The sequence below is a fragment of the Felis catus genome, chromosome E1 (assembly GCF_018350175.1).
Source record: "Felis catus isolate Fca126 chromosome E1, F.catus_Fca126_mat1.0, whole genome shotgun sequence".
Classification (NCBI taxonomy): domain Eukaryota; kingdom Metazoa; phylum Chordata; class Mammalia; order Carnivora; family Felidae; genus Felis; species Felis catus.
Genome location: NC_058381.1, coordinates 13,487,372 through 13,513,105, shown reverse-complemented (window position 1 = coordinate 13,513,105; position 25,734 = coordinate 13,487,372). Strand labels below are relative to the sequence as shown.

The following is a 25,734-nucleotide window of genomic DNA, read 5'->3' as shown; positions in this document are numbered from 1 at the left end:
CGGGATGCTGGGGTACTGTTCTTTCTCTCTCTCTCTCTCTCTCTCTCTCTCTCTCTCTCTCTCTCTCTCTCTTCACCATATTTATATTTGGGACCAGTTCCCAGGTGAGTCTCTTTTGGAAAGTACTGATTTGGGGTCCAGTTGATGAGTCCTGGCTGCATTATTAGAGTATGCCCTGAAGGTAGGTTCTTGGTCAAGATGGTGCCCTGAGAACAAGCTTTGCTTAAAAGCTGCCCACAGGGGCGCCTGGGTGGCTCAGTTGGTTAAGCAGCCGACTTCGGCTTGGGTCATGATCTCGCAGTCTGTGAGTTCGAGCCCCACGTCAGGCTCTGTGCTGACAGCTCAGAGCCTGGAGCCTGTTTCGGATTGTGTCTCCCTCTCTCTGACCCTCCCCCGTTCATGCTCTGTCTCTCTCTGTCTCAAAAATAAATAAACGTTAAAAAAAAAAAATTAAAAAAAAAAAAAAAGCTGCCCACAAACGTGTCCAGGAAAAGGATGACCCCAAGGTCATGTGAGAATTGCTAATTAGATAAAATTTGCAAGTCCTTTGGCCAAAGAATGTATTAAGACTCCTTCTGGTTAAGGTTCCTCCGGAGCATGACCAGAGCTGCCCCCACAGCTGCGTCCACATCCTGCCCAAAGGACACTGGGAAAGGGAACGCCCTCTGCACCTCCTGCTTCAGAACCTCGTTCCTGGACAGCGCACTCCCACTGCCAATCACCCGCTCCACACCCCACTCCTTGAGCTGTTGAAATGGAAGCATGGAGTGCAGGTTTTGAACAATGCCTCGGCACAGGGCCCGGGTCACATGACCCAGGGAGAGATCAGAGGAGGAGATTCTGGTCACTGAGGCCAGCTGGTCCGGCAGGTGCCTCTCGCCCCACACCGTTGGAGTGATAGTTAGGCAGGTGTCTCTCTGCTGTGCAGCTGCCTGGATCATGCACGAATATACAGTGGGTTCTTCGACCTCCAGACCTTCCAGGAACAGAAAAGACCTGTGTGAGTTCATGCACCCCACCTGTTGCTGCAGGCTGAGACAGTCTGGAATTCCCAGAGGGCAGGGATAGATCTACTTGCTGCTTCTCACTGAGGCTGGATGTTTCCTGGCTCAGGGACTCACATAGTCTGGCTAGCTGTGCTCTGCCCCAGACCCCAGCCTAGACTTAAAGGAGAGATCTCATAAGTTTGCTGTAAGCGCTAACCATCCTACAACTAATCATCCTACAACAATGCTCCCAAGGAGGACAAATGAATACACTGATCAAAAAGCATAGTCATGGGGCACCTGGGTGGCTCAGTCGTTTAAGCATCCAACTCTTGATTTTGGCTCAGGTCATGATCTCATGGTTTGTGAGTTCAAGCCCCACATGGGACTTAGCTTGGGATTCTCTCTCTCCCTGTCTCTCTGCCCCTCCCCCACTTTCTCTCTCTCTTCCAAAAATAAACTTAAAAAAAAAAAAAGCATCATTACAGCTGCTACTAGACTTATTAGCAGTGTCATAGAAACCCCAGGATCACAGTGCTGATCACAATCCAGCCCAGCCTCAGCAGAGGTTGAAAACCACCAGACTAGACCAATGCTTCTCACATTTGAATATGTATATGAATCACTTAGGGATCTTATTAAAATGCAGTTTCTGACTCAGTATGGCTGGGGCAGGCCCTAAGATTCTGTATTTGTTATTCACTTCTAAAAGCCAGTACTGCTGGCCCAAGGATCACGCTTTTGAAGTAGAATCACCTGAGGAACTTCTATAAAATGCCTGCCCCATCCCACCCCACAGCCAAATCATCAGCATTCTACAGGCAGGATGAGGACATCAGCATTGTTTTAAAAACTCCGCAAGCATGGGCACCTGGGTGGCTCAGTGGTTAAGCGTCCAACTCTTGATTTCAGCTCAAGTCATGATCTCCTGGTCATGAAATTGAGCCCAGTGTCAGTTCCACACTGCCCATGGAGCCTATTTGGGATTCTCTCTCTCTGTCTCTCTCTGCTCCTCCCCGGGTAGCACTAAGTAAATAAATAAACCTTAGAAAAAAATTTTTTTAGAGAGCCTGGGTGGCTCAGTCAGTTAAGTGTCCAACTTTGGCTCAGGTCATGATCTCACAGTTCATCGGTTCGAGCGCCACGTCAGGCTCTGTGCTGACACCTCAGAGCCTAGAGCCTGCTTCAGATTCTGTGTCTCCCTCTCTCTCTCTCTGCCCCTCCCCCACTCATGCTCTGTCTCTCTCTCTCAAAAATGAATAAACGTTAAAAAAAAATTTTTTTAAGAAAATTAAAAAAAACAACTTTTTTTAATTCCACAAGTGGTTCCAGTGTGCAGGCCAGTGCTGACAGCCACCACCCCAGAGTCGCCATGGAGTCTCATTGGCAGTACATTTAACTTGTACAAATTCAACCATACACACTCAGGAATGAAACAAAGAGGGAGAGAGAAATAATTAAATATTATAGCCAAAATGTGATCAGCAGGACTTTGGTTAAATATGTCAGAATGGGGACACCTGGCTGTCCTGGTCAGTAGAACATGCGACTCTTGATCTCAGGGTTGTGAGTTCAAGCACCACGTCGGGCATGGAGCCTACGTTAAACAAACAAACAAACAAAAAAACCCAGAATAAATGTCTTTCCTCTCCCTCTAAAAATTCTACTAAAATCTCAGAAAAATCATGTGCTTGGTGAGTAACCTAGCATGTGTGTACAAGTGTATAAATCTGTTGGACCGAGTCCTTGGAAGAGAACTTCTGGTTCAAAAGTTATGTACATCATACTTGCCCCTTAGAAGCAGGCCTGGTTTACACCAGCACTGCAATGTGCAGAAGGGATTACCTCTCCATATCCTAGGAAACACAGTGTGTTAGAAACTTCTAAAAGAATAGGTGAAGAATATAAAACCATGAAACTGATGGGAAGAAAGGGAAGGGAAATGAAATAGAAAAAAAACAGATCAATCAAGTAGAAAGCACAGAGGGGCGCCCAGCTGGCTCAGTCAGAGGAGCATGTGACTCTTGATCTCGGGGTCATGAGTTTGAGCCCCAGGTTGGGTATAGAGATTACTTAAAGAAATAAAAACTTTAAAAAAAAGAAAGAAAGAAAACAGAGAGACTAAGGAGATGGGATGATGAAATGCAATGTGGTATCCTGAAGTAGATCATGGAACAGAAAAACGACACGAGTGGAAAACTTTCAAAAGAAAAGAAAGTCTATAGTTAAAAAGAAAAAAAACAAAACAAAACAATGAACCATGTGCTTGTATATCCTTAATAATGTTAAGAAAATGTTAAAATAAAGTGTTCTTCCTCACTGGGAAACACTTGGGCCACAACCCCAGCCTTGAGGGGCACCTGAAGGAAGGTCTATACCAGCTGGAGACTGGAGAGACCCGGCTTCTAGCCCTGTTTCTGCATCCCTTGGCTTACCACCTCATCAGAATCTAAATACTGAGTTGCCACATGTTCACATCATGGGCTTAGAAACACAGACCATCGGAACTGAAAAAAACACAGAATGGGAAAGGACTTGCCAAGGCCACATAATGACTTAGGACAGAGCTGAGAACTGAGGCCACTCTCCTGGGTAGCACCACCACACAAGCATTTGTATCACACTTATTATGGGCCAGACATCATTCTAAGTGCTTTGCAGTATAACTCATTTGATCCTTGCCGTCCTCTGAGGTAGGTACTAGCATCTCTTTTCAGATGAGGAAAGTGAAGAACAGACGGGATAAGGAACCTGCCCAAGGGCACAAGGAAGTGGTGGGGCTGGGATTCAAACCCAGGCCACCTGGCTCCAGAGTCCCTGCTCTAAACCACATGAGGGTGGAACTGTCTGTTTTCCAACTTCTGGAAAACAATGCAAACCTAGGGTATTCTGAATAGAGAGAGAGAGTTTAATTTTTACACCTTATGTTTTAATATTTCCATTTCTGGTTAACAGATGTGATGTCTTTTATCTGAATAAACTTGTCGTATTTGCATCTATATATTTTTTAATCAAATGGCACAGTGTAGAAATTTCATAAAAGGTTAAGCTACCTATAATACTAACCTTCAAAGTACTCAGTTTCATGAAAATAAGAACCATGAAAATGCAAAAGACTTTTCTTTTTGAAAGGATCTTACAGAGAAATTAAGTATTACCATCTCTTTCAGGGGTAAAAATAATAGTCACTTCTGTATAAAGAGAAATACCAGTCAACGCAGTCAATAATTGATAGAGTCATCCAGTTAAACCAGTATCTAAATATAGGGCTTGCCTGAAGGTTCTGATGACTGGTTCTTGAAAACCTTTTCTGATGCGAGACAAAACAAAATCTGAGTTCTGTTCTTTTAATGAAGCATTCCTGAGGGGATCCAAGCCAAGGGGGCAGAATTCCCCTGAAATCCTGACATCCCTGGCCAGCCTGAGAGAGGACTGACACGGGTCAGTGACGCTTGTCTACACAACCAGTATGAGCTTCCTATGGGCTCCCTGCTGCTCTGCCTCACTTTGTTACTATGCTGAAAGTTCCCCAGAATGACCTGATTCAGAGCTCCTACAGGTGGACCAATGCACCTGATGAACACGGTTTCCCCAGATCTTCATGGCTGACCAGAAATTTCATTTCTACCTTAAGTGCTTGGAAAGGGAACCTCTTCTGAAAGAAGGAGGTTGCAGGTTTCCCTGCAAATGAAGAGCAGAGAGGTCTGATCGATTCTATCCTGAAGAAAGCAGGAGGGCATCAGAGTTTCCATGGATCCTTCTAAGAAAGGGAGTCAGGAACTACTTGCCAGGAATAAGTGCTATGAGGATTTTATAATACTGTCAAATACCATCCACATTTGATCATTTTATTTTCAGCTGTCTGAAGTCATTAGAAGGAAGACTTCAAACACAAGGGACCCAGAGACTACTTGACAGAGAAGGTGACCAAGTGGGGCAGGGGAGAGCTAAGACACTATGATGATATTCCATAGTCAAGGTTAGGGGAGAAGATGCCCCCTCAAAAAAAAACCATAGGTGATGGCAGCTCAGAAGATGAGAGGAAGGAAGTCTATACATCCAGATCCCCAAGGAAGGAAGGAATGTGTTGGAGCCTGGCTGGGTCTGACACATGAATCTAGAAGCTTAAATAACACACTCAGCACCAAGACACTGCTACATAGAAAGGACAAGCAGGAACACATCACTGTATGGGCAACACCTTACCTAGATCGGCCATCCACTGTACCAGCATGTGGACAAACGCGGCCAGCACATTGCCCCCATTGAGCGACGCTGCCACCGCCAGGTAGGTCCTGTCAAAGTATGGGAAGTAGGTGACTGGAGCTGTTGGGTCTGGAGTCTGTGCCGGCTGGAATCCTGGAGGCATGGAGGTTGCCAACTGAACAGAGGTACTGATGTTGAGAACTAGGGTCCAAAGAAAGCAGAAGTTAGGCCTGTCAGGCTGACCCAGAGGTCACAAGTCACAAAAGGGCAAGGGGGAGAGTGTGTTGGTACACAAATTCTTTGGTACTCCTCCTTTCAGGATGTAGAGCCTAATTCCTGCGCACCCCCCCCCACCCCCCCGCAACCCCCTGAGTGTGGGCTGGACTCGGTGACTTGCTTCTAGCGAAGAGAATAAAGCAGAAGTGACCATGTGTGACTTTGGAGACCAGGTCATAAAAAGGCACTGCAGCTTCTGTGTTGGATCACTTCTTCTGGGGAAAGGCAGGCACCATGTCATGAGCAGCCCTGTGCAGAAGCCCATGTGGCAAAAAAACTGAGGCCTCCTGCCAAGAACCACATGAATGAGCTAAGAAGTAGATCCGCCAAGCTTGGTCAAGCCTTTGGATGACTGCAGTCCCAGGGGGCCAACAGCTTGATTGCAGTTTCATGAGAGACCTTGAGCCAAGCCATCCAGCCACATGCAGACTCCTGACTCTCAGAAACTTTGAGAGATAATAAATGTTTGCTGTTTTAGGCCACTGAATATTGGGGTGATTTGTTACGCAGCAATAGAGAAATATTTGCAGGGAGAAAGAGCTCAGCCCAAGTATTTAACTCTCTGGTGAGGCTTCATTCAACTCTCTGGTGAGGCTTCATTCATTTTCGGCAAGCACCACCTCCTTCCCATTTCCATGGCTCTCTTAACCTTCCTCTACCAGTGGGGGAAAAGGTCCCAGACCCAGCACGGAGGGGATGATTTTCTCCTCTGGATTGAGGCCAGGGCCTGTGGACTGTTCTAGGAGTCTCTTCTCTTCCACTTCTCACAAGACTTGGACAAAAAGCCTGTGCTTCTCAGTCTATTGGGGTCTGAAATAACTGAGGTCAACGTTTAACTTTCCCATCTAGTCTGGGTTTGGAAGCAAGGAGACCAGAAACAAATCGCAGAAAGTCAATATCCTTTACCTTCTGCCACATCAAGCCTTTCCCTGTGACTCTTTACCAGAAGCAACATGCCCTCTACCTGTCCCCCGGAAGTGGAGGTGTCAAGGATGGAGGCCAACCAACCTTGCCCTTAGACACAGCACAACTGACTACAGCCAGCAGCCACAATCTGGAACCAGAGACTACAGCCAGCTCACTGAAGAGGGAGCCTAATTCTTAGCTTCTTCCCACTTGACTAGCCCCTCACTTACTATGTAGGACACACATTCACATCCAGGCACAGGAGAGCCCTCTGTCAAGGGAACAGCCTATGATTTAAAAACCACCAGAGTAGTAAGAAAGAACCAAGCTCTTTACAGGCACCAGCCCACTGTGTCACCACAACCACCCCATGAGAAAGGTGTTGTCACCCTCATTTTAGATGATGACAAGGGCTCAGGAAGAAAAGCCACCTGCCTAAGGCCACACCAGAAGGAGGAGAGGGGCTAAATTCTAACCCAGGCCTGGGGACTGACTCCAAAGCCCACATGAGTTCCCTGACATTCACACTTTGAGATGAAATGATACAAGGCAAGAGCTGGTGTATTGGGAAAATTAAAAGCCACAGAACAAACTTAACATATTCCCAGAGCATTGATTTTAGATGAAAATTTGGGAGAAAAGGTTTTGAAAAACTTCTGACCTTAAAAGACTTTATCACATATAAGTGCCAACGAAATGGGCAGAATTTCACTTTTCCCTCTCAGCTAATCTTGAATGAGGAATTGCTACCCCAAACAAGACAATAACAGTCCTTGAAATGTTATTTCTTAGGAATACCACAAAATAGGGGTGCCTGGGTGGCTCAGTTGGTTAAGCATCTGACTTCCACTCAAGTCATGATCTCATGGTTTGTGGGCTTGAGCCCTGCCTCTCGGGCTCTGTACTGACAGCTCAGAGCCCGGAGCCTGCTTCAGATTCTGTGTCTCCCCCTCTCTCTGTGTCCCTCCCCTGCTCGTGCTCTGTCTCTCTCTCAAAAATAAATAAACATTAGAAAGAAAGAAAGAAAGAAAGAAAGAAAGAAAGAAAGAAAGAAAGAAAGAAAGAAAGAAAGAAAGAAAGAAAGAAAGAAAGAGAAAGAAAGAGGAAAGAAGAGAAAGAAAGAAAGAAAGAAAGAAAGAAAGAAAGAAAGAAAGAAAGAAAGAAAGAAAGAAATGAAATGAAATGAAATGAAATGAAATGAAATGAAATGAAATAGGAATAAACTACATAGAGAAGGCTGGTCAAACTTTTTAAAGTCAGGGTTGAAGTGTAATAGTTCTATCTGATGGATGAAAGAAGACGTGACTACAAAGAGAATTCAGGTAAGATGAATGAATTCTCCATTCCCCTTGGTAACAAGGAGGGGCTCCCAGAGTGGACTCACTTGGCCAGGTTGCCATGAGGGTCAAATGAAACCTCCATCCTGCAACCACCTTGCTTGGGCAGGCAGGCCCCAATTCTCCCCTAGCCCGGGGAAGGGCAAACAACAGCCCACAGGCCATACCCACCCGGCCATGTGTTTTTGTATGGTCTGAGAGCTAAGAATGGCTTTCACTTTTTTTTAAATAATAGCTTTATTGAAATATAATTCACATCAATTCACCATAAAAAACAACTTTTTAAAAGGTATAATTCAGTGGTTTTTAGTATATTCACAGTTGTGCAACCATCACCACTATCTAATTTTAAAACATTTTTATCACTCCAAAAAGAGACTGTACCCATCAGCAATCACTGCTTCCCCCGGCCCCTGGCAACCATTCATCTGCTGTCTGTCTCTATGGATTTGCCTGTTCTAGACTTTTCACAGGAATGGAAACATATGATACACGGCCTTTTGGAACTGGTTTCTTTCATTCCTCCCTTTCACTCCCATGTTGTGGCATTTCAGCTGTGTGGATATAGCACACTTTCTAAATGCATTTATCAATTGGTGGGAGTTTGGATTGTTTCTACTTTTTGAATTGTAAGTTGTTATGAACAATGCTGCTAGGAACATCTGGGTGAAGTGTGGACACTTTGTGTGGACACGTGCTGCCAGTTCTCTTCGGCGTGTGCACCTGGGAGTGGAATTGCTGGGTCATGTTTAACTTTTAAGGAACTGCCAGGCTGTTTTCCAAAGGGGCTGCAGCATTTTACAATCATAGTGGCATGTTCTTACATTTTTAAATGGTTGAAAAGAAATCAAAAGGAGAAGAAAATTTCATGACACGTGAAAATTCTATGGAATTCACATTTCAGTGTCTATAAATGAAGTTTTGTTAGAACACAGCGGCTCCCAATTCATTTATGTATTGGCTATGGCTGCTTTCAGGCTCTAACAGCAGAGTTACGTAGCTATGATAGAAACGACATGGCCTACAAAGCCTAATATATTTATTATCCGATCCTTTACAGGAAAAGTCGACCAAGCTCTGCCCTAGACTGCAGCCTCCATCTCACTATGACTCTCTTACACTGAATACAGAAAAGACTCTGCACTTCTAATCAGATAGGATGGAACTTTCATTGAGAAACACAATAACAAAAACCCTAATCTACTAATCTATTTTCTTGGTCATGGAGTTACACAGCAATCAGCCAGCTAGAAACAGTCATTTCCCTTACCTGGCCATGGAAAGGAAAAGCACAGACTGTGGTCAGGGACAGAACTTGCCCTATAGGATTGCAAGCTCCCAGGGGAGGGTCTTCAGAACCTGTAGGAATGAGGCTGTTTTTCATGTTTACAGAATAACGATCAACAGGATGCGGAGGCTTTGGTACATGTTCCCCTTGTACCCTCACACAGAGCTGGAGTTTAGAAGGCACCAGTAGAAGTCTGAGGAAGGAACAGAAGAAAGACTTACCCGCATCTGTCCTTTGGGCCATACAGGAATAGACGGAGGCCTGTAAATCACCCAAGGCCACGCCCACCCGCGTCCCCTTTGGGACTCCAAACCAGGCACGGGAAGTTCTGCCCGCCAAGCTGCCCGCCTCAGCGATGTCTGGGAGCAGGTGGATGGGAAAGCCTGAGGTCCTCAATCTGCAATCCAAAAATGGACAGTGTATTTACCTGGTGCTGGGTTTTTTTGGTCTTTGTTGTTTCCAGGAAACTCAACAAAGGAAAGCACTAGAGGATAACACATACAGGAAGGGAGGGTAGAATCCAGTGTTTTCAGAGAGGGCCTCTTTGGCTTTTTTTAAAACCATGAGAAGTAGACTTGTATTTTTTAAAGAATGAACACTGGCTTTCAAAAGTTTAGGATTAGCCTTCCAGGAAAGAAAACAACCAGTGTAAGCAGGGGTGATCAGGAAGGATTACACAAGAGCCAGATTTCATCCCCACTCAGCCTCCTATGTTTGAAGGGAACACAAATACTCTGCAAAGGGAGATAGAGTTCCAACACAAAGTCACAATCAGTTAGCACAGGCCAAACCAAAGTCAAATCCATCAGTCTCCTGAATACCAAACGCATTCATCACTCGGGGTTAGTGAACACGGGCTGTCAATTTTATAAAACATGCTGGAAAGTCCTTTACCTGAACTACCAGGTGCTTTTTGTTTTATTACAGAGCTCAGAATTTGGACCCTGAAGGAAGTGAACTTATAGGGCACTGGATTTCTGGATCTGAAAAGGCAAAAGATTGCTTAAAAAGAACTTTTAAAAGACATGTCTCAAGACTGCTACTTCCATTTTTTAACCTTATTTTAAACTTTATTATAGTGAAAGTTATTCTTTGAAATCTATAGGCTAGGGCTGAGTCACAGAGAACTGGGGAAGCCAACCTAGGTCTGGGCAATTGTGGAAGAGCAGGACAGCATGGCGTACAGGGTAACCCCCTGCAAGGGTTCGCTGACAGCTAGGCCCACCCATGCCTGGTGACTGAAACAGGCTGAAGGACATTGGAACTTGATTCCTGGCCTCTTGGAATCCTCCACTCTTCTTGAATGGGAAAGTCCCACTGAAGCTCTCACATTAGAGATTCTGACCTTTAGCCTGGAGCCGTCCTGCAAGGATATACTCACATCTCCAAGTTCCAGCTTTGGCTCTGAGTGTTGAAATATCCCCAGCTAGCAGCATTCTGGTCGCACATCAGGGATCTTGGCAAGCCACACAACATGGCAACCACATAGTCATGGATGGTGCCCACTGCATCATAGGACTTCAGGAACTCTGGGCTAGTTATCATATCAAAAACAATTCAACATGGTCTAATAGCAACTTGAAAGCATGCACCACACCTAGCTGCAGGCAGTGGACTAGACATGACATAGCCGGGTGGCAACCAGCACCCCACATGCTGCAGCTCCCTGACAAGTAAACCTCCCGGGGTGAGGACCTCCCAGCCACTCAAAACACAGCTCGCTGGAGTCAGCCTTAGGGGAGTGGTCTCAGGGGAGAAGGCCTGGGAAAACCCGACATTGGCCGTTCTCAGCAGCCCTGACCCTACCATTAACTCACCACGTGACCCCTGGCAAGTCCCTTGTCCTCTCTGCCCCTTTCTTTCCGCCCCTGGTTAGAATCAGATAACCAAGACTTCTGAGAAACGAAGCAGCTCTGGACCAAGTCTAGGTCCTGTGACCACACTCTGTGCCAGGCCACCTGACTGAGGAACACTCCAGCATGTGGAGTGATGCTGACCAGCTGGAGGTATAGCCCTCTGGCCACTCTCATTTCCCTGGAAACCCAGAATCCAATTCAAAAACAGTTGTCCGTACCTATTCTTCGAAAGCCAGAAGATGGTTGCACAGCCAAACCCTGAGGCCACACTGAGATGGGACTCTGGCCGGGGCAAAGAAGCCAGGAACTCGCTGCTACACCGGCCATCCTGCCATGTGACCAGGTGGCTCACAGATCTGGGCTCAAACACAGGGGAGGCCCCTCCCTCTGTCCATTCACAGCCTGAAACAAAGGAGATTACCAAACACAGAGAAAAGAGCCACTGACCAGCAGCAGCATGTCTGTGAGACCATTCTGCTAGTGAGGTAAAAGCTCGACTTTATCACCCATGATAATGCTTCACTCACACACCTGGGTTCTGATGTAAGAGCACCCGGGTTTAATACCTGGCTCCGTCACCAATGGCTATGTGACCCTGGGCAAGTCACCTACTCCCTCCATTTATCCCACTTCTTCTATATTCCTTTTTATTCATTTTTTACAGTTGATATTATATCCCCTTTCACCCTGTAAGGAAAGAAACTTGGCACACTCTCAAGTCCCCTAGTCTCCATCCTTCCAACTCTTACCATGAGGATACTACCTAGACTGGATTCTGGATGACGATGGATATATTTTCTCTTTTACTTTGGTCTTAGCTAACTGATTTTTAGGCATCAAACTTTATTCAGGAATCTAGCCATCTTTACTTCATTTATGTCATTTATCTCTTGAAATCTTCTGGATCTTTCTCTGCTCTTATTTAAATTGCCCAAAACAGGGGCGCCTGGGTGGCGCAGTCGGTTAAGCGTCCGACTTCAGCCAGGTCACGATCTCGCGGTCCGTGAGTTCGAGCCCCATGTCGGGCTCTGGGCTGATGGCTCAGAGCCTGGAGCCTGTTTCCGATTCTGTGTCTCCCTCTCTCTCTGCCCCTCCCCTGTTCATGCTCTGTCTCTCTCTGTCCCAAAAATAAATAAACGTTAAAAAAAAAAAAAAATTTAAATTGCCCAAAACTAGTTTCAGTATAGTTCGTTCTGTGGCAAAGCATCTAAAGGCCTACATGGCTCCGAATATCTTTTCATATCCTCATACTTGAAGGACAGTTGTAATATTCCAGGTCCTAAGTTCCTTTTCTTCAATACTTAAAAACACTTTGTAGATTTGTGATAGATTGCCACAAATTCCTTGCTACTCCTCCCATTAAGGGGCAGAATCTAACTCCTCTTTCCTTGAATCTAGGCTGGACTTGATGATTTGCTTGACCAAGAGAATGTGGGGGTAGTGACATCCTAGGACCCCCAAAGCTAGGTCATAGAAGTCTTGCAGCTCCCACCAGAGCCTTTTGGAGCACTCACTCTGGGGGAAGCCAGCCACCACGTACAAAGTCCCACTACCTGGGGCACTTGGGTGGCTCAGTCAGTTAAGCATCTGACTCTTGATTTCGGCTCAGGTCGTGGTCTCATGGTTCATGACATTGAGCCCCACATTGGGCTCCATGCTGACAATGTGGAGCCTACTTGGAATTCTCTCTCTCTGCCCCTCCCCCCACCAAAATAAATAAATAAACTTAAAAAAAAAAAATAAGTCCTAAGGCCACCATGCTGGAGAAACTACATGGAGAAGTCACATGTAGGCATCTAAAGGCCATCCTCCAGGCTGACTCCAGCCTTCCAGCCTTCCCTACCAAGGCATCAAGCATTGAGTAGAGCCACTCTTGAACCCTCCAGACCCATCTGTCCACTACACAAATACTCCCAAGCAACCTCCATCAACTCCGTGTACAGTAGCTCTATCTGATATGCAGAAGTAAATTGTACAAGATATAATAAAATGTTTGCTGTTTTAAGTAACTGAGTTTGGAGGTAGTTTGCTATACACCAGTAGGTAACCAAAATACTATTCCATTGCATTTTTACATAGAATGTTGCTATTGAAAAATGTCTAGTCAATCTGCTTGTAATTCTTTTATATAGGACCTGGTCTTTCACTGTGTATGCTTTTGGTATTTTCTTTGTCTGAAATCCTTAAAAGTTCACTATAATATATCTGGCCGTGAGGTTTTCCTTCTCTCCCTTCTTTGACATTCTATGCACCCCTTCAGTCTGGTGCGTAAGATATTATTTTGTCAGTTATGGTAAATTTTCTTCATTAGTTCTTCAAATATTTCCTCCTCTACCACTTTTATTTTTCCTTTTCTAGATCTCCTATTATTCAGATGCTAGTGCTTCTATTTGTATCTTCAATATTTCTTACCTTTTCTTTTATATTTTTTACTTCGTTGTCCTTTTCTTCTTCCTTCTGAGAGATTTTCTAAATTTGCATCTTTTATTTTCAAATTTGTCCTGAAGTTCTATCCATTTTGTTATTAATCCCGTCTATTACATTCTTTATTTCAACCATTATATTTTTTCAGACCTAATAATTCTCCTTGGTCCTTTTTATGTTTTCTTGCTAATATTCTCCTTTCATACATTTTAGTAGGTATGTCAAGCTAATTTTAAATTAGACTGACCGTTCTAACAGTGGTTTCTCAAAGAATCTCCATCAAATCACCTGGCACAATGTTTTTCTTGTGAAACAGCTGTGCTCTTCAAATGTCTTATTGTCCTGGCCCATGAACTCATTTTGTGCTGGGACTATTGGCTACTCTGTCAGTCAGTGTAAACGGGCCAGATCCCAATCCCTGCCAGCCTCCAAGCGGCTGGAAAGGATGAATGAATCCTGGGGTAAATCTGCAGCTAATCCATCCCACCCTGCAAAACATCTCCTCAGGTCAGTACTTCCACTCTGCCTCCCAGGAAAAAACAATGTTTTGAGGATCCTTAGATTACAATGTCACCAGCCCTGTGGTTTGGAAAGAGACTCCTGCTTTTCTCCACTGCCTTGATTTTATTCCTGAAGACACCAGAGCTGCTGAGGGTATGCGGACAATGCTGCTTGTCCCAAAGCCATGGCAGTCCAGGGGACCAGCTGTTCCCCTCCGATTTATCCTCTCACAGGCAAGGCTGGTTGCCTCTTGCCCCAGACCCAAGCCACTGTCAACCCACACATCCCAAATCAAAGCAGCCCCATCACCCCAGGCTCTCTCACAATGTTCTCCCCTTTCCTTGGTGTTTTTCTCTTATGATTCCTCTAAAACTGACCTTGGCAGAGACAGCCAGCTGTCAAGCTAGTTCAGCATCTTGGTGGCAACTGTATCCGGAAGCCCAGAGGTAAAGGACACTTATAATTATTTCCTGGGTCCTGGTAGCTCTTCCTGCCATGTGTCAACTTCACTCTTAGACTAGTGGCAAGGGGAAGGGTTAGAGTTAGGGTTAGAGTATGTAGTGTGTGTTGTGTGTGTAGGGTTGTAAGTATTAAATGAGTTAACACATGTAAAGCATTTAGAACAGTACCTGACACAGTCAGTACTCAATTAATGTTAGTGATGATAATGATGATGCAAATGAATCTTTACCTTCTAAACTCTGTCTGGGGTCTAAGATTTGCAGCAGCCTTCAAGAAAGACAATACACATCCCTCATATGTTTTGTTTTCTCCTCTTCTCATATAGGGAATATTTCTCACACTTCCACAGAATATAAATACAACCACTGTAGCAGAATGGGAAAAGAATCTTGAGTGCCAGTTGAGAAAGGTTATCAGTAACAAGAACACTCCGGATCTAATGGACAGAGATGAGAATTTGTTCTCCATATGTCCTGAGATGGCCTCCAGATGAGAACAATGCCTACCATAAAGCAAAGCAGGGCAAAGCCTCACATGCAGCTATTTTGTGGCTATGTCTGATCTGAGGCCCCAGATTTGGGAGCCAAAATCATTACATTTTCCTATAAATTTTTTTCATTAAGAACCAAAGAAAGAAACTTAACTGCCTCTCCCCTCTTTGTTCCAGACCATGAAACATCCATTTGTTCATTCATATGTGGGTGATTGAATGACATGTTTATTAAGTATCTAATATGTATTAGGCACGGATTCTAGTCCCTGAGAATGCAGCAATCAACAAGAAAAAGTCACTACTGTCATGAAGCTTACATGCTAGGTATACAGAATATACACAAGCAAGTATATAATATCTGATACTTTTCATTGCTGTGAAGAAATAAACAGCAGTGATAGATTTTTTGAAGGGTGATCACGGAAGTCTTCCCTGAGGTGACGTGTGAGGAGGGACCTGGATGAAAGAAGAGAGTGAGCCATAAGAATGTCTGGGGAGGGGGCGCCTGGGTGGCTCAGTCGGTTAAGCATCTGACTTCAGCTCAGGTCATGTTCTCACGGTTCGTGAGTTTAAGCCCCGCATCAGGCTCTGTGCTGACAGCTGGGAGCCTGGAGCCTGGAGGCTGCTTCAGATTCTGTGTCTCCCCCTCTCTCTGCTCCTACCCTGCTCTCTGTTTCTGTCTCTGTCTCTCTCAAAAATAAATAAAGATTAAAAAAAAAATTTTTTTTAAAGAATGTCTGGGGATACATGCTGCAGGTAGATGGGTCAGGGCAAAGGCTCTGAGACAGCTTGTCAAACTCTGGTTGGTATCCCCAGCCAGTAACCAGAAGAGCAGGGAGGTGCCTAACAGATCATGCACCTGAAGTGTATGAAGTTTCACTTGGGGTAGGAGTCGGGGCAAAGCAGTGCACCTCCACAACTACATACTGTATTTGTACCTACACTTAAAGCCGGGATTCTTTTTTTTAAAACATGTATTTCTTACTTTTTAAAAATTCTTGTATTTTTTAGAGAGAGAGAGAAAGAGAGAGCAAGTGAGTGGGAGAGGGGCAGAGAGAGGGAGAGAAAGAGAGAGGGTGGCAGGAGGGAGAAGGCTCCATGCTCAGTGCAATGGAGTCCCATGACCCCGGGATCACGACCTGAACCAAAACCAAGAGTCAGATGCTCAACTGACTGAGCCACCCAGGTGTCCCTAAAGTTGGGATTCTTATTCCAGCCCAAAGCCGGATTTCTACAGCTTTTTTTCAACCCCTTTATCTGCTTCCAAAACTCTTTGATCCTTTAAAAAAAATTTTTTTTTTTACTAACAGTTTTATTTTGTTTGTATGAGAAAACAAATATGGAATCCTTACTATGTACCAGGTATTCTTCAAAGCACTTCAAAAATAATTCATTTAATCTATATAACAGCCTTATAATATAGGCATGCTAATTCTTCCCTTTTTACAAGAAAAATGAAGCAGAGAGAAGTTAAGAAAAATTTGCCAAAGGTCACATAGCTATCAAATGGTAGAACCAAGATTCAAATCCACTCTGTTTCACAATTTGGTCTGATATTTGTTAACTTTTTTCTTTCTTCCTTCTCTCCCTCTCTCTCTCTCTTTTGGCAAAGAATTGATATATTTTTAATTTTTTAATTACAGAAGTGACAAGTGAATGCATTCTCGGTATGAGATGTTCAGCTATTACAGATAAAGCCAGAGGTCTGCTTATACCCCTACCTGAGTCCTGGCCCCACTCCTGTCCCTGTTAGCACTTGTGGGGAACTATCTCAAGTTTTCACACTCACACAACATATTTTGTTTGGCTTGATTGACTTTATTTTGTTTTTGTCTTTTTTTTTTTTTTTTTTTTTTTAAGCAAACAGCATTGTACTATATTTCTTCTTCTAGGGGTTATTTTTAACATCCAGCAAATGTTCTAGAGGCCTTTCCATGTGAGTGCATGTGAATGTACCTTATTCTTTTTGACTACACTGCACATCCTCCTACAGCCTGGGCATACCACCATTTATGCATCCATTCCCCAGAGCTTAAACGCGCTTAAACGCCACTTTTCGCTACCATAACAGGGTAATGAACTACCGTGATTACGCCTCCTTATGCACATACATGGTAAAGTAATTTTCCTGAGCAGATACCAAGTAGCAAAGCTGCTGAGTCACAGCAGCCCCCTTGTTTGGAACAGGCCCCCGCCAAACTGCCCTCCAAATCGCCATGCTAATTTATACTACCACCGGCCATATTTAAAAATATCAATTTTCCACCCCATTTCCCCACCTTGACATTTTCAAACTTTGATTTCTTACAATTCAGTGGGTGGAAATGATTTCTCATTGTTGTTTTCATCTGCTCTGCCCTAATTACTAATGACATTGAGCCTCTTTTTATATGCTTATTAGCCACTTGTATTTCCTCTTCTAGGAACTGCCTATCGGTATCCTTTGCCCATTTTCCACAGGACCATTTGTCCTTTCTCTGTCCTTATTTCTTTATATGTACCCATATTATTCACACAAGCAAACATTTTCTCCCAGTCAGCCGCTTGCCTTTTAGCTTGGTCTTATCATGCCCACTTCTCTCCTGCTATTACTGACCCTCGAAATGGAGTCTACAGGCGTAACCACAGGCCTCTCAGAGGACACTCTCACTGTTTTTCCTCTCCCCGCTGGCTGGCCTGTGCCCTCATGGAAGCAATTAGCTCTCCGCTCGGCTTACTGGTGCCTGTCTGTGTTGACTGCCTTGAGTGTGCCCTGGAAGGTGAGGGCTTCGTCTGCTAGTTTCTACGTCTCCCGTGGGGTCAAGTACTGAGCCTTATTCACTGTAGGTACTGAAGCTAAACTGATTTATGGCCACCATTAAAAACACAATGTCTTGATCCCAAGTACGATTTCACTCAACTCTGCTAAGCAAGTATTACCATCGTCAAATAGTGGTTTCCCTCCTTCCCAGAAGCAGAAAACAAAGCAAGGAGGCATGTGGGCTGACTCAATGAAATATTAAGCAGCTCTCTCCAACAATGTGGGCAATGGTCTGTGTGGTTGTTACAGAGTCCAGGAAATGGGCAGAAAGGGAGGCAGATGACCAGACCACAATCATTAGATCTCTGCTGTCCTCTTTGGGACAGGTTTTAGTATTAAAAGGACATTTATTCTCGTTAATACAAAATTAAGGAGTTTAAAAAGTTTTTACAACCTAGACTCCCTCTGAGAGGTCAGCTGTAACACCCTAATCGGCCTTCTCCTCCTGCTACTGATTGGAGCCAAGCAGCTCCTGTGGTCCCAGCCAGCCTGACAACAGGCAGATGAGGAAGAGGGAAGAAGCAAGAGGTCCTGCACTGGCTTCTACAGTCTACCCAGCCCCTCCTGGGAACTGATCAAAGGATGCATCACTAGACACCAGTCATGCTGCTGAGAAGCAGGTCACCACTCACTTGGCCCCGGGGAACTGGAATCACTGACTCTCCAGGCAAAAAGGGGTGAATCTGGTGTTCAAATCCCCTTAACTACAGCCCCCAAAGTAGCCATCCATCCTCTACTTAAAATACCCAGGGGGTGCCTGGGTGGCTCAGTCTGCTAAATGTCTGACTCTTGATTTCAGCTCAGGTCATGATCTCCCGGTTCGTGAGATCAAGGCCTGAATCCAGCTCTGCACTGACAGTGCAGAGCCTGCTTGGGTTTCTCTCTCTCTCCCTCTCTCTCTGCCCCTCCCCAGCTTGTGCATGCTCTCTCTCTCTCAAAATAAATTTTTAAACCTTAATAAAAAAAAAACCTGCAGTAAAGTAGCTGGGTAATGGGTGTGTGTTGGTCCATAATACTCCCTACTTTTATGTCTGTATAGAACTTTTTAGTTAAAAAAGTTTTTTAATGCTTGCTGTAACAGGAGCTCATAATATCCTAACCCTTCCTCAGACATTCTGTTGGGAAATTCCTGGCTTCATTGAACTGTTGCACCCTCGTGCAGCTTTGGTTCTCCAAGAGGCCTTTAAAAGCTTAGTGTCTGAAGTCACACCAACCTGGGTTCAAAAGCTGGAGTCCCCACTTGCTGCCATATGAGCCCAGGCATATTAACTTCAGAACCTCCACTTCTCATCTGCACAATGGGGACAATAATGTAACCTATATCATGAAGATGTCAGGAATGTTCAATGTGATCATGCAGGTAACATCCTTAGCCCAACATCTGGCATGTAAATTACTCATCATTATTTTGCTGGCTTAATAAGTCTCTTCCTAGAGGCCAAAAAGAACAGGTCACCTGCACTGTGGCATTTAAGATATAAGACAACCAATTAAATAATTCTTAGCACTTGAGCCCATAAAAAGGACAAGCCCTGGAATTCAAAAATCACAAATGTCTGTGACTATGACAAACAACAAAAATTATGCCCAAATTCAAAAGTATTTCCACTGTGTCTTGGCATCTCCTATAACCACACTAATCTCTTAGTTGTCTACTTTGATGCTCTGAGACCCTGACACAAAAGAGAAAGCTGTGGAAAATCCACTCCACTGAATCCTACAGAGAATCAGAGACAAGTCACTCTTTTCCCTCACCCTGCTGATGGACGGTGTGTGAGTGGACAGTTCGCTTACTCATTACACATTTGTACAAGATAGGAGGTACACAACATACAGGACGTACACAAAATACAAGAGACAACATGTGCCATTCCATTCCTACTGCAGGGTGACCCGATCCTTCAGAGAGAGCCCTCCGCAGCACTTTGCTGTTCCACAGTGGTTGCTAGAAGCACATGATCATCCCTGGAGCCCAGCATACCTTGGCCTGTTTTCCAAAACATGACTCCATGCATCTGTCCTGATACTCCAATGCCACAGACTTCCTGGAGCAACTGCTGAGGAAGGGCAGCAAGGCACTCATTTAGGGCTTGGATGATTCTGCTTACATCCTGCTCCCGCCCCTGGAAACAGAACAGGACGTGTCAGGCAGTGGCACACAGACAGGCGGTGAGGGGGGGGGGGGGGGGTGGGAAGGGCAGAGGCCCCAAGGGATTTCCTGGGCTGCCCAGCTAATTCCACTGGGGTCACTTCCAGGACCTGCTGACTAGGCTCATGGATGACATGTGGGACTGAGGGTTCTCCACCACCTCCAGCAGCACCTAGAGTAGGAATGTGGTGGACGAGATTCCACTCCCTCCCTGCACAGGTGAGGCACTGGGGTAGATGAGGTTCCAAAATGGCTAAGACTCTGCCCTCTACTGTGGGCAAGTCTGAGCTGAGGAAAGCACTGCCCCTGCCCTATAGGAACTGACAGTCTAACATTAAGGATAGGAAAACACAAGACCAAGATGTAAGGAGCAATTAAGGGTCTATCTCAAGGCACATAGAGGATTGGGATAAGGGCAGGATGGAACACAGCAGGAAGGAACCTGGAAGGAAAGGTGTAGCCAGGAAAGGCCTCGTGGACAAGCCCTAGTGTTTGCTTCTACTTGGGACTTTAGTTCATCCATCTGACAAACATTTCCTCAGTGCCTTTAGGGCCAGGCCTTAGACTTGGAAACAAAACACCGACGGGGGGGGGGGGGGGGGGGGGGGGGGGCAGGGGCGCACCTGGGTGGTTCAGTCAGTTAACTGTCCAACTCTTGATTTTGGCTCAGGTCATGATCTCACGGTTCCTGAGATCAAGCCCTGCATCAGGCTCTGTGCTGACAGCGTAAAGCCCACATGGGATTATCTTTCTCCCTTTCTCTCTGCCCCTCCCTGACTCTCACACACGAGCCTTCACCCTGGGCCACTTGCGCACGTGTTTTCTCTCTCTCAAAATAAATAAATAAACTTAAAAAAAAAAAAAAAAGAATAAAATATCCACTAGGGAAGGCAGGCAAGAAGAAAGCCCAGAGAATACCTGGGCACAGCAACAGTGAGATGGTCCATGCAAGGGTGTAGTGGGAAATGAGGCTATAAAAGAGAGGCTGAGCCCAATGGCAGACCTTGAGCCCAAGAGTAAGGGGCTCCTCCTAAAGCCAATGGGGAGCCCTTGGGGCTTTCTGAATGGGACAGTATCATCATCAGAGCAGTGTTTTCAGAAGATTAATTAGGCAATGAGATAAGGTACCCAGAAAGAGACTGATAGTATAGAAAGATTTTTAGGGGTGGAAATGAGATTCAAGACAGTCAGGACCATCTTCTCCTGATTTGCCTTTTCCCCTGATTTGCCTCCTTACAAACTTGTCTAGGCAAAATAACCTTGAAAAACAAAGTCATGAGAGTTAAGAATATAATCAAATAGCATGTGAATCTCTCTGGGTCCAGTGGTCTTAAGAGACAAGAATATGAATAGAATGCAGGATTTGAAAAAAGTTAGAGGTGTCTGGAATCAGATGGGAAAACACATTTAGGGATCTTAGAGATAATGAAATGCCAAATCCAATCAAGCAGTACATCCAGATGGGTGGGAGGTAGAAACTAATATAACTTCAAAAGTAGGTGACTCACACCAAAAAATTTAGGTTTCCATGACCATCTCTTCTTCTAAATTATGAAGTCTCTGTTAAAGGCTAGAAATCAGACTCCAAGATCCCATCCCATCCCAGGAGATGCCTCTAATCAGTAAGAAGTCTCAATAAGCTAAGGAGGCCACCAAAATATATACACTTGGAAAAGCAACCCAGATGACAGAACTGCTTCCTTGATCAAGAATTAAACATGCATGTTTAAAAGAGTCATACCTATGTGATTAACATTTGTGCTTAAGGAAATCTGAGCATTTGGTATTTTAGGTAAATTTGTATGTTTAAGAGAATTTGGCCTAGGTTACCTTTGCAACTCCAAGTTAAAATGTGAAATTGAGTAACTGATCTAGATTTGTGATTATAAGTTCAAATCTCATTACTGTATATTTATAAAAGGATTTCAAACATATAAGAGCATTTAAAGTTTATGTAGTTATCCATTTAACTTATTAGATTTATAAGAATTATTTAAGTATTCTGAAAAGCTGTGGGTCAGGCAACTACAGTACCTAAATGTGTATATATATATATATATATATATAGATAGATAGATAGATAGATAGATTTATAAATATATATAAATATAAATATATATAAATATAATATTTATAAATTTATAAAAATATAAATATAAATCTATATATAAATATAGATTTATCTAGTGTATATAGTGTATCTTAGTTATACACTAGATAAATATGTTTATCTATATATATAAATATATATATTTATATACTGTATACTAAGATACTTAACTGAAATAGCATTAAGTATTATTCAAAGGCCCTCAAAAATGATAGTGACATGTTAGACTTATAAATGGAACCAGCTTTATAAGTCAAATTTAAAAGTTTAAGAACTAGGGTTCTGAATTTAGTAAATTGAATACTTACTTTGATTTCAACCAAAGTGCAATGTTTCTGGCACACAAAAATCACCTCAAGGTATAATAAGCTTAACAACTAGAAGGACCCCTGGAAAACTCAGAAGAGAAATGTGGCTCCGTTCTTAATAAATGTCCGGTCTCTGGGGAACTGAGAAAGCTTCCGGTCTTGGAAAAGCATCTGAAGACTGAGCCCTCAAGCCCTAGGCTATCCTGCCCAGGGCAGAACACAGCCCTCCCCCTCCTTGGGACAGACCCCTCACTTGTCCGTCAGCCTGCTGGCCTCGGGCAGGGGCAGTTCTAGGCTCCAAACAAGTGTGAACAAAGAAACAGAAAAAAAGGAAGGTGAGGATGAGTAGAATGGGGAAAAGAGTGCAGAGGGAACACAAATCATTTTCCTGAGGAGGCAGCCCCAGACCCTAAAGAGACTGTATATGGGAGAGACTACAGCAGAACTGGCTGGGCAGTGAGAGCCCAGCAGAGAGGAGGTGCATGGCTGGCACTGAATTGAGATGTGTTGCAAGTGTAAAATACATACCAGACTTCAGATTTAGTATGAAAAATGCACAATACCTTATTAATAAATTTATATTCATTATTATATATTGAAGTATGTTGGACACATGGGGCTAAATATGCAGTTAAAATTCATTTCAGCTGTTACTTTTTACTTTAATACTAGAGAACTGGAAATTCCAGGTGTGGGTCAGCTTCGTAGCTAGTTTCTACGGGACAGTGCTAGTTTAAAGAGTTCCCACATGGCCAGATGGTATATCAACCCAGGACAGAGGAGCCACTGTTTAAAATGGGCCCACTGGTGTGTGAGTTGTGTGGGTGGGACGGTGAAGGAGGGAAATGGGCCAGGTGGGAGCGAAGACAAGGAGGCAGTCAGTGTTCAGCAATTAGTTCGAGTTTCAGTGGTGAGTATGATGAGGGAGTAGCTCTCGGACAATGGGCATACCCACAAGGTAACAGGAAAGGCGCTGCCTCCATTTCTTGGTTCACACTATCTATCAATCACTCTATCCAGATCAAATCCTAGAACTTTAGATTTGAGAACAGAACTTAGAAACTCAAGTCAACCCTCCTCCTCCACACCCCTCTTTACAGATGAAGAAACTGAGGCCCAGAAAGGAAAAACTAACTCCAAAAGGGTCACAGAGATTCACTCAAAAATCCTGGTATTTTAAGGTTGCAAACACCTAAAAGCCTGACTTTCTATACAGCTGCCAAGCTTGGCCTTGTTCTACAGAATACTTCTTAAGAATGAAAAGTATGGACATAGAGAGAGCACAGGGACACCAGGTGTTTCTGTCCCCTAGGGTACATTTGGCAATATGGAGACATTTTGGGGTGTCAGAACTGGGTAGGAAGGGTCTACGGGCATGTAGTAGGTAGGGGTGCTGAACATCCTACAATGCACAGGACAGCTCCCCACAACAAAGAATCATCTGACCCAAGTATCAACAGTGCCAAGTGGAGAAATTCTGCTAAAGATTAAATTACAGCAATGCCGTTCGTCCCAGAGCACAAAGCACACATGGAAGATGCAAGGGGGGTATTACTGGCCTCTCCGAAACCCCTCATTAGGCAGGTGTGGCACACTGTGTGCCTGTAAACACAGAACAGCCTGCTGAACGCTGGGGGAAGCGGAGAAAGCAGTTTTCAAGAAGTGGCCCTATTGCAAGAGAAAGGGCACTGCCTAAACTCACATCCTCTAATCCCAGCTGCTCACCCCCACAGGGTCAGAGCTGAATTTGCCTCCATTTCACAGTCCATGAGGTGAAATAATCATTCTAAAGTATCCTGGTGCCCCAACCAAACTAATTTTGGAAGTCTCTATGAAAATGCAAAGTGCTATAAGAGATTCTTAAGAAATGAGAACAAACTGAGGGCTGATGGGGGGTGGGAGGGAGGGGAGGGTGGGTGATGGGTATTGAAGAGGACATCTTTTGGGATGAGCACTGGGTGTTGTATGGAAACCAATTTGATAATAAATTTCATATATTTAAAAAAAATGAAAATGCAAAGTGCTCCTGTAATCTTTATCCTCTGAAATGTTTCTGAGCAAGACGGACTCTGAACTGTAAACAACTGAGTCCAGATAACTGGCAAGAGATTGTGAAAAACAAGCTCTTGGGAGTATGGCCCAGAAAAATCGAGTTTGTGGCTGGAAGGGGCCTTAGAGGCCTCCTATTACAACTAGGAGAACAAGTAGAGATCCAGAAAAAAAAGTCCAAAGGTTACACAGAAAATTCCTACATATTAATTTCTATTGTCAATTAACTGAACACAGGGAATTAATGGAATCCAGTTTTAGATTAAAGGTAGATTAATGGAATCTACCTTTTTCAGGGAATTAATGGAATCCAGTTCTAAGAACTGATGATGTTACTGAACCCAGAGCTCTCATTGTGGTGAAATTCTCCCCCATTTCTACCTTGTAACTCTCACAAGACACTAGTTTTGAGTATAATGATGAATCCAATCTTTTTCTAACATTTTAATCGGCTTCTCTCTCCTGTCTTTCTGTCTCTGCAGTCCTTCCTCCAAGGTGTCTCAGCTTTTGGAACCTGGTGTCTTTTTCTGACCAAGTGTTTCAATTCCCCAGTCCACATTCCACCCCTGCAGAATGAGAGGAGCCTCTTTCGCCCTGATTCTTCCTCTTAGTTCCTGAGGAAAATCCAGATTCTGCCCTGGGGAACAAACTGAATCCTAAACTTGACACCGGCAGGTGTGAGGTGCAGAGACAGCAAGAACAAGAGAGGCCTGAGGTCACTCCACAGACACAAGGAGAGAAATTTCCCGCAGGTCAAGTGGAGGGCTGAGAGCAAGGGGATACAGCGCCATTAAGCAAGGACACCAGAGGCCAGAGTGAGGAAGGAGATCGGCGCCAGCAGGTGGGAAAGCCACCGGGAAGAAACCTAACGGATCAGAGGGAGCTGCAGCAGACAGGCAGAGGTCAGGCAGACTGGAGAAATCGGGGAGACTTCCTTGCAGAAAAGGGGTTGGGGGGAGGCCTCTTTTCAGGAGCAAGAGAATGGCTCCCCGAGGCGGTGCAACTCCAGGACGCTGCCTCACCTGGGGCCCTGCCGCAGCGCTCTGGGCCGCTGCCTCGGCCCGCGCAGCCCGGGCACAGCTCGCCAGTACCAAGAACCCGGATGGGTCGCCGGGCGCGGACTCCACCAGGGCCGCTTTCACAGACGTAGTGCCCAGGTCGATACCGAGAATGACCGACCGTGCAGCCATAGTCGGAGGGCGAAGCTGCCAAAGCTTCAAAGCGCAACACAGCTGACGTCGGAGGAGTAGCGCCCCCTCCCGCACATCCACCCGGCTTCAAGGCTCCGACGCGAGGCCTCGCCTGCCAATCCTTCAGCCACACCAACATGGAGGCCTCTCGCCTTCCCATTGGCCAAGAAAAGCGGAGCCCCGCGCCACCCCTCATGGCAGGCCCTGGCTATAGGCGGAGAGGCTATGGAAGGCGGGACCTAGAAGGCCCGTCCTGCAAGGCAGCAGTTCCAGGGCAGTGCAGCGCTGCCCGGGCTTCGTTTACCGAACTAGCGCCCGCACGCCGACAGGCACTGGGCGCTCCAGGGGTCTCTGTGTCGTAAAAGGGGCTTAATCTTCCCTCACACCCGAGCC

General features: G+C 44.9%; 2 protein-coding genes across 2 annotated transcripts in view; both read right to left on the bottom strand.

Annotated features, from left to right (window-relative positions):
* Nucleotides 1-5,328, bottom strand: part of TRPV1 (transient receptor potential cation channel subfamily V member 1) — a 41,989-nt gene extending 36,661 nt beyond the window's left edge. Inside the window, exon 1 of the mRNA XM_045044056.1 lies at nt 5,193-5,328. The gene's annotated coding sequence lies outside the window, so the exon portion shown is untranslated. The remainder of the gene's footprint in view (nt 1-5,192) is intronic.
* Nucleotides 19-25,556, bottom strand: SHPK (sedoheptulokinase). Its single transcript, XM_003996389.5, has 7 exons — nt 25,174-25,556; nt 19,517-19,658; nt 11,074-11,257; nt 10,381-10,533; nt 9,221-9,396; nt 5,193-5,393; nt 19-976 (listed from the first exon to the last, which is right to left on the bottom strand). The coding sequence occupies exons 1-7, from the start codon at nt 25,339-25,341 to the stop codon at nt 564-566; spliced, it is 1,437 nt and encodes a 478-aa protein (XP_003996438.1). The 5' UTR covers nt 25,342-25,556; the 3' UTR covers nt 19-563.
* Between the last annotated feature and the right edge of the window lie 178 nt (nt 25,557-25,734).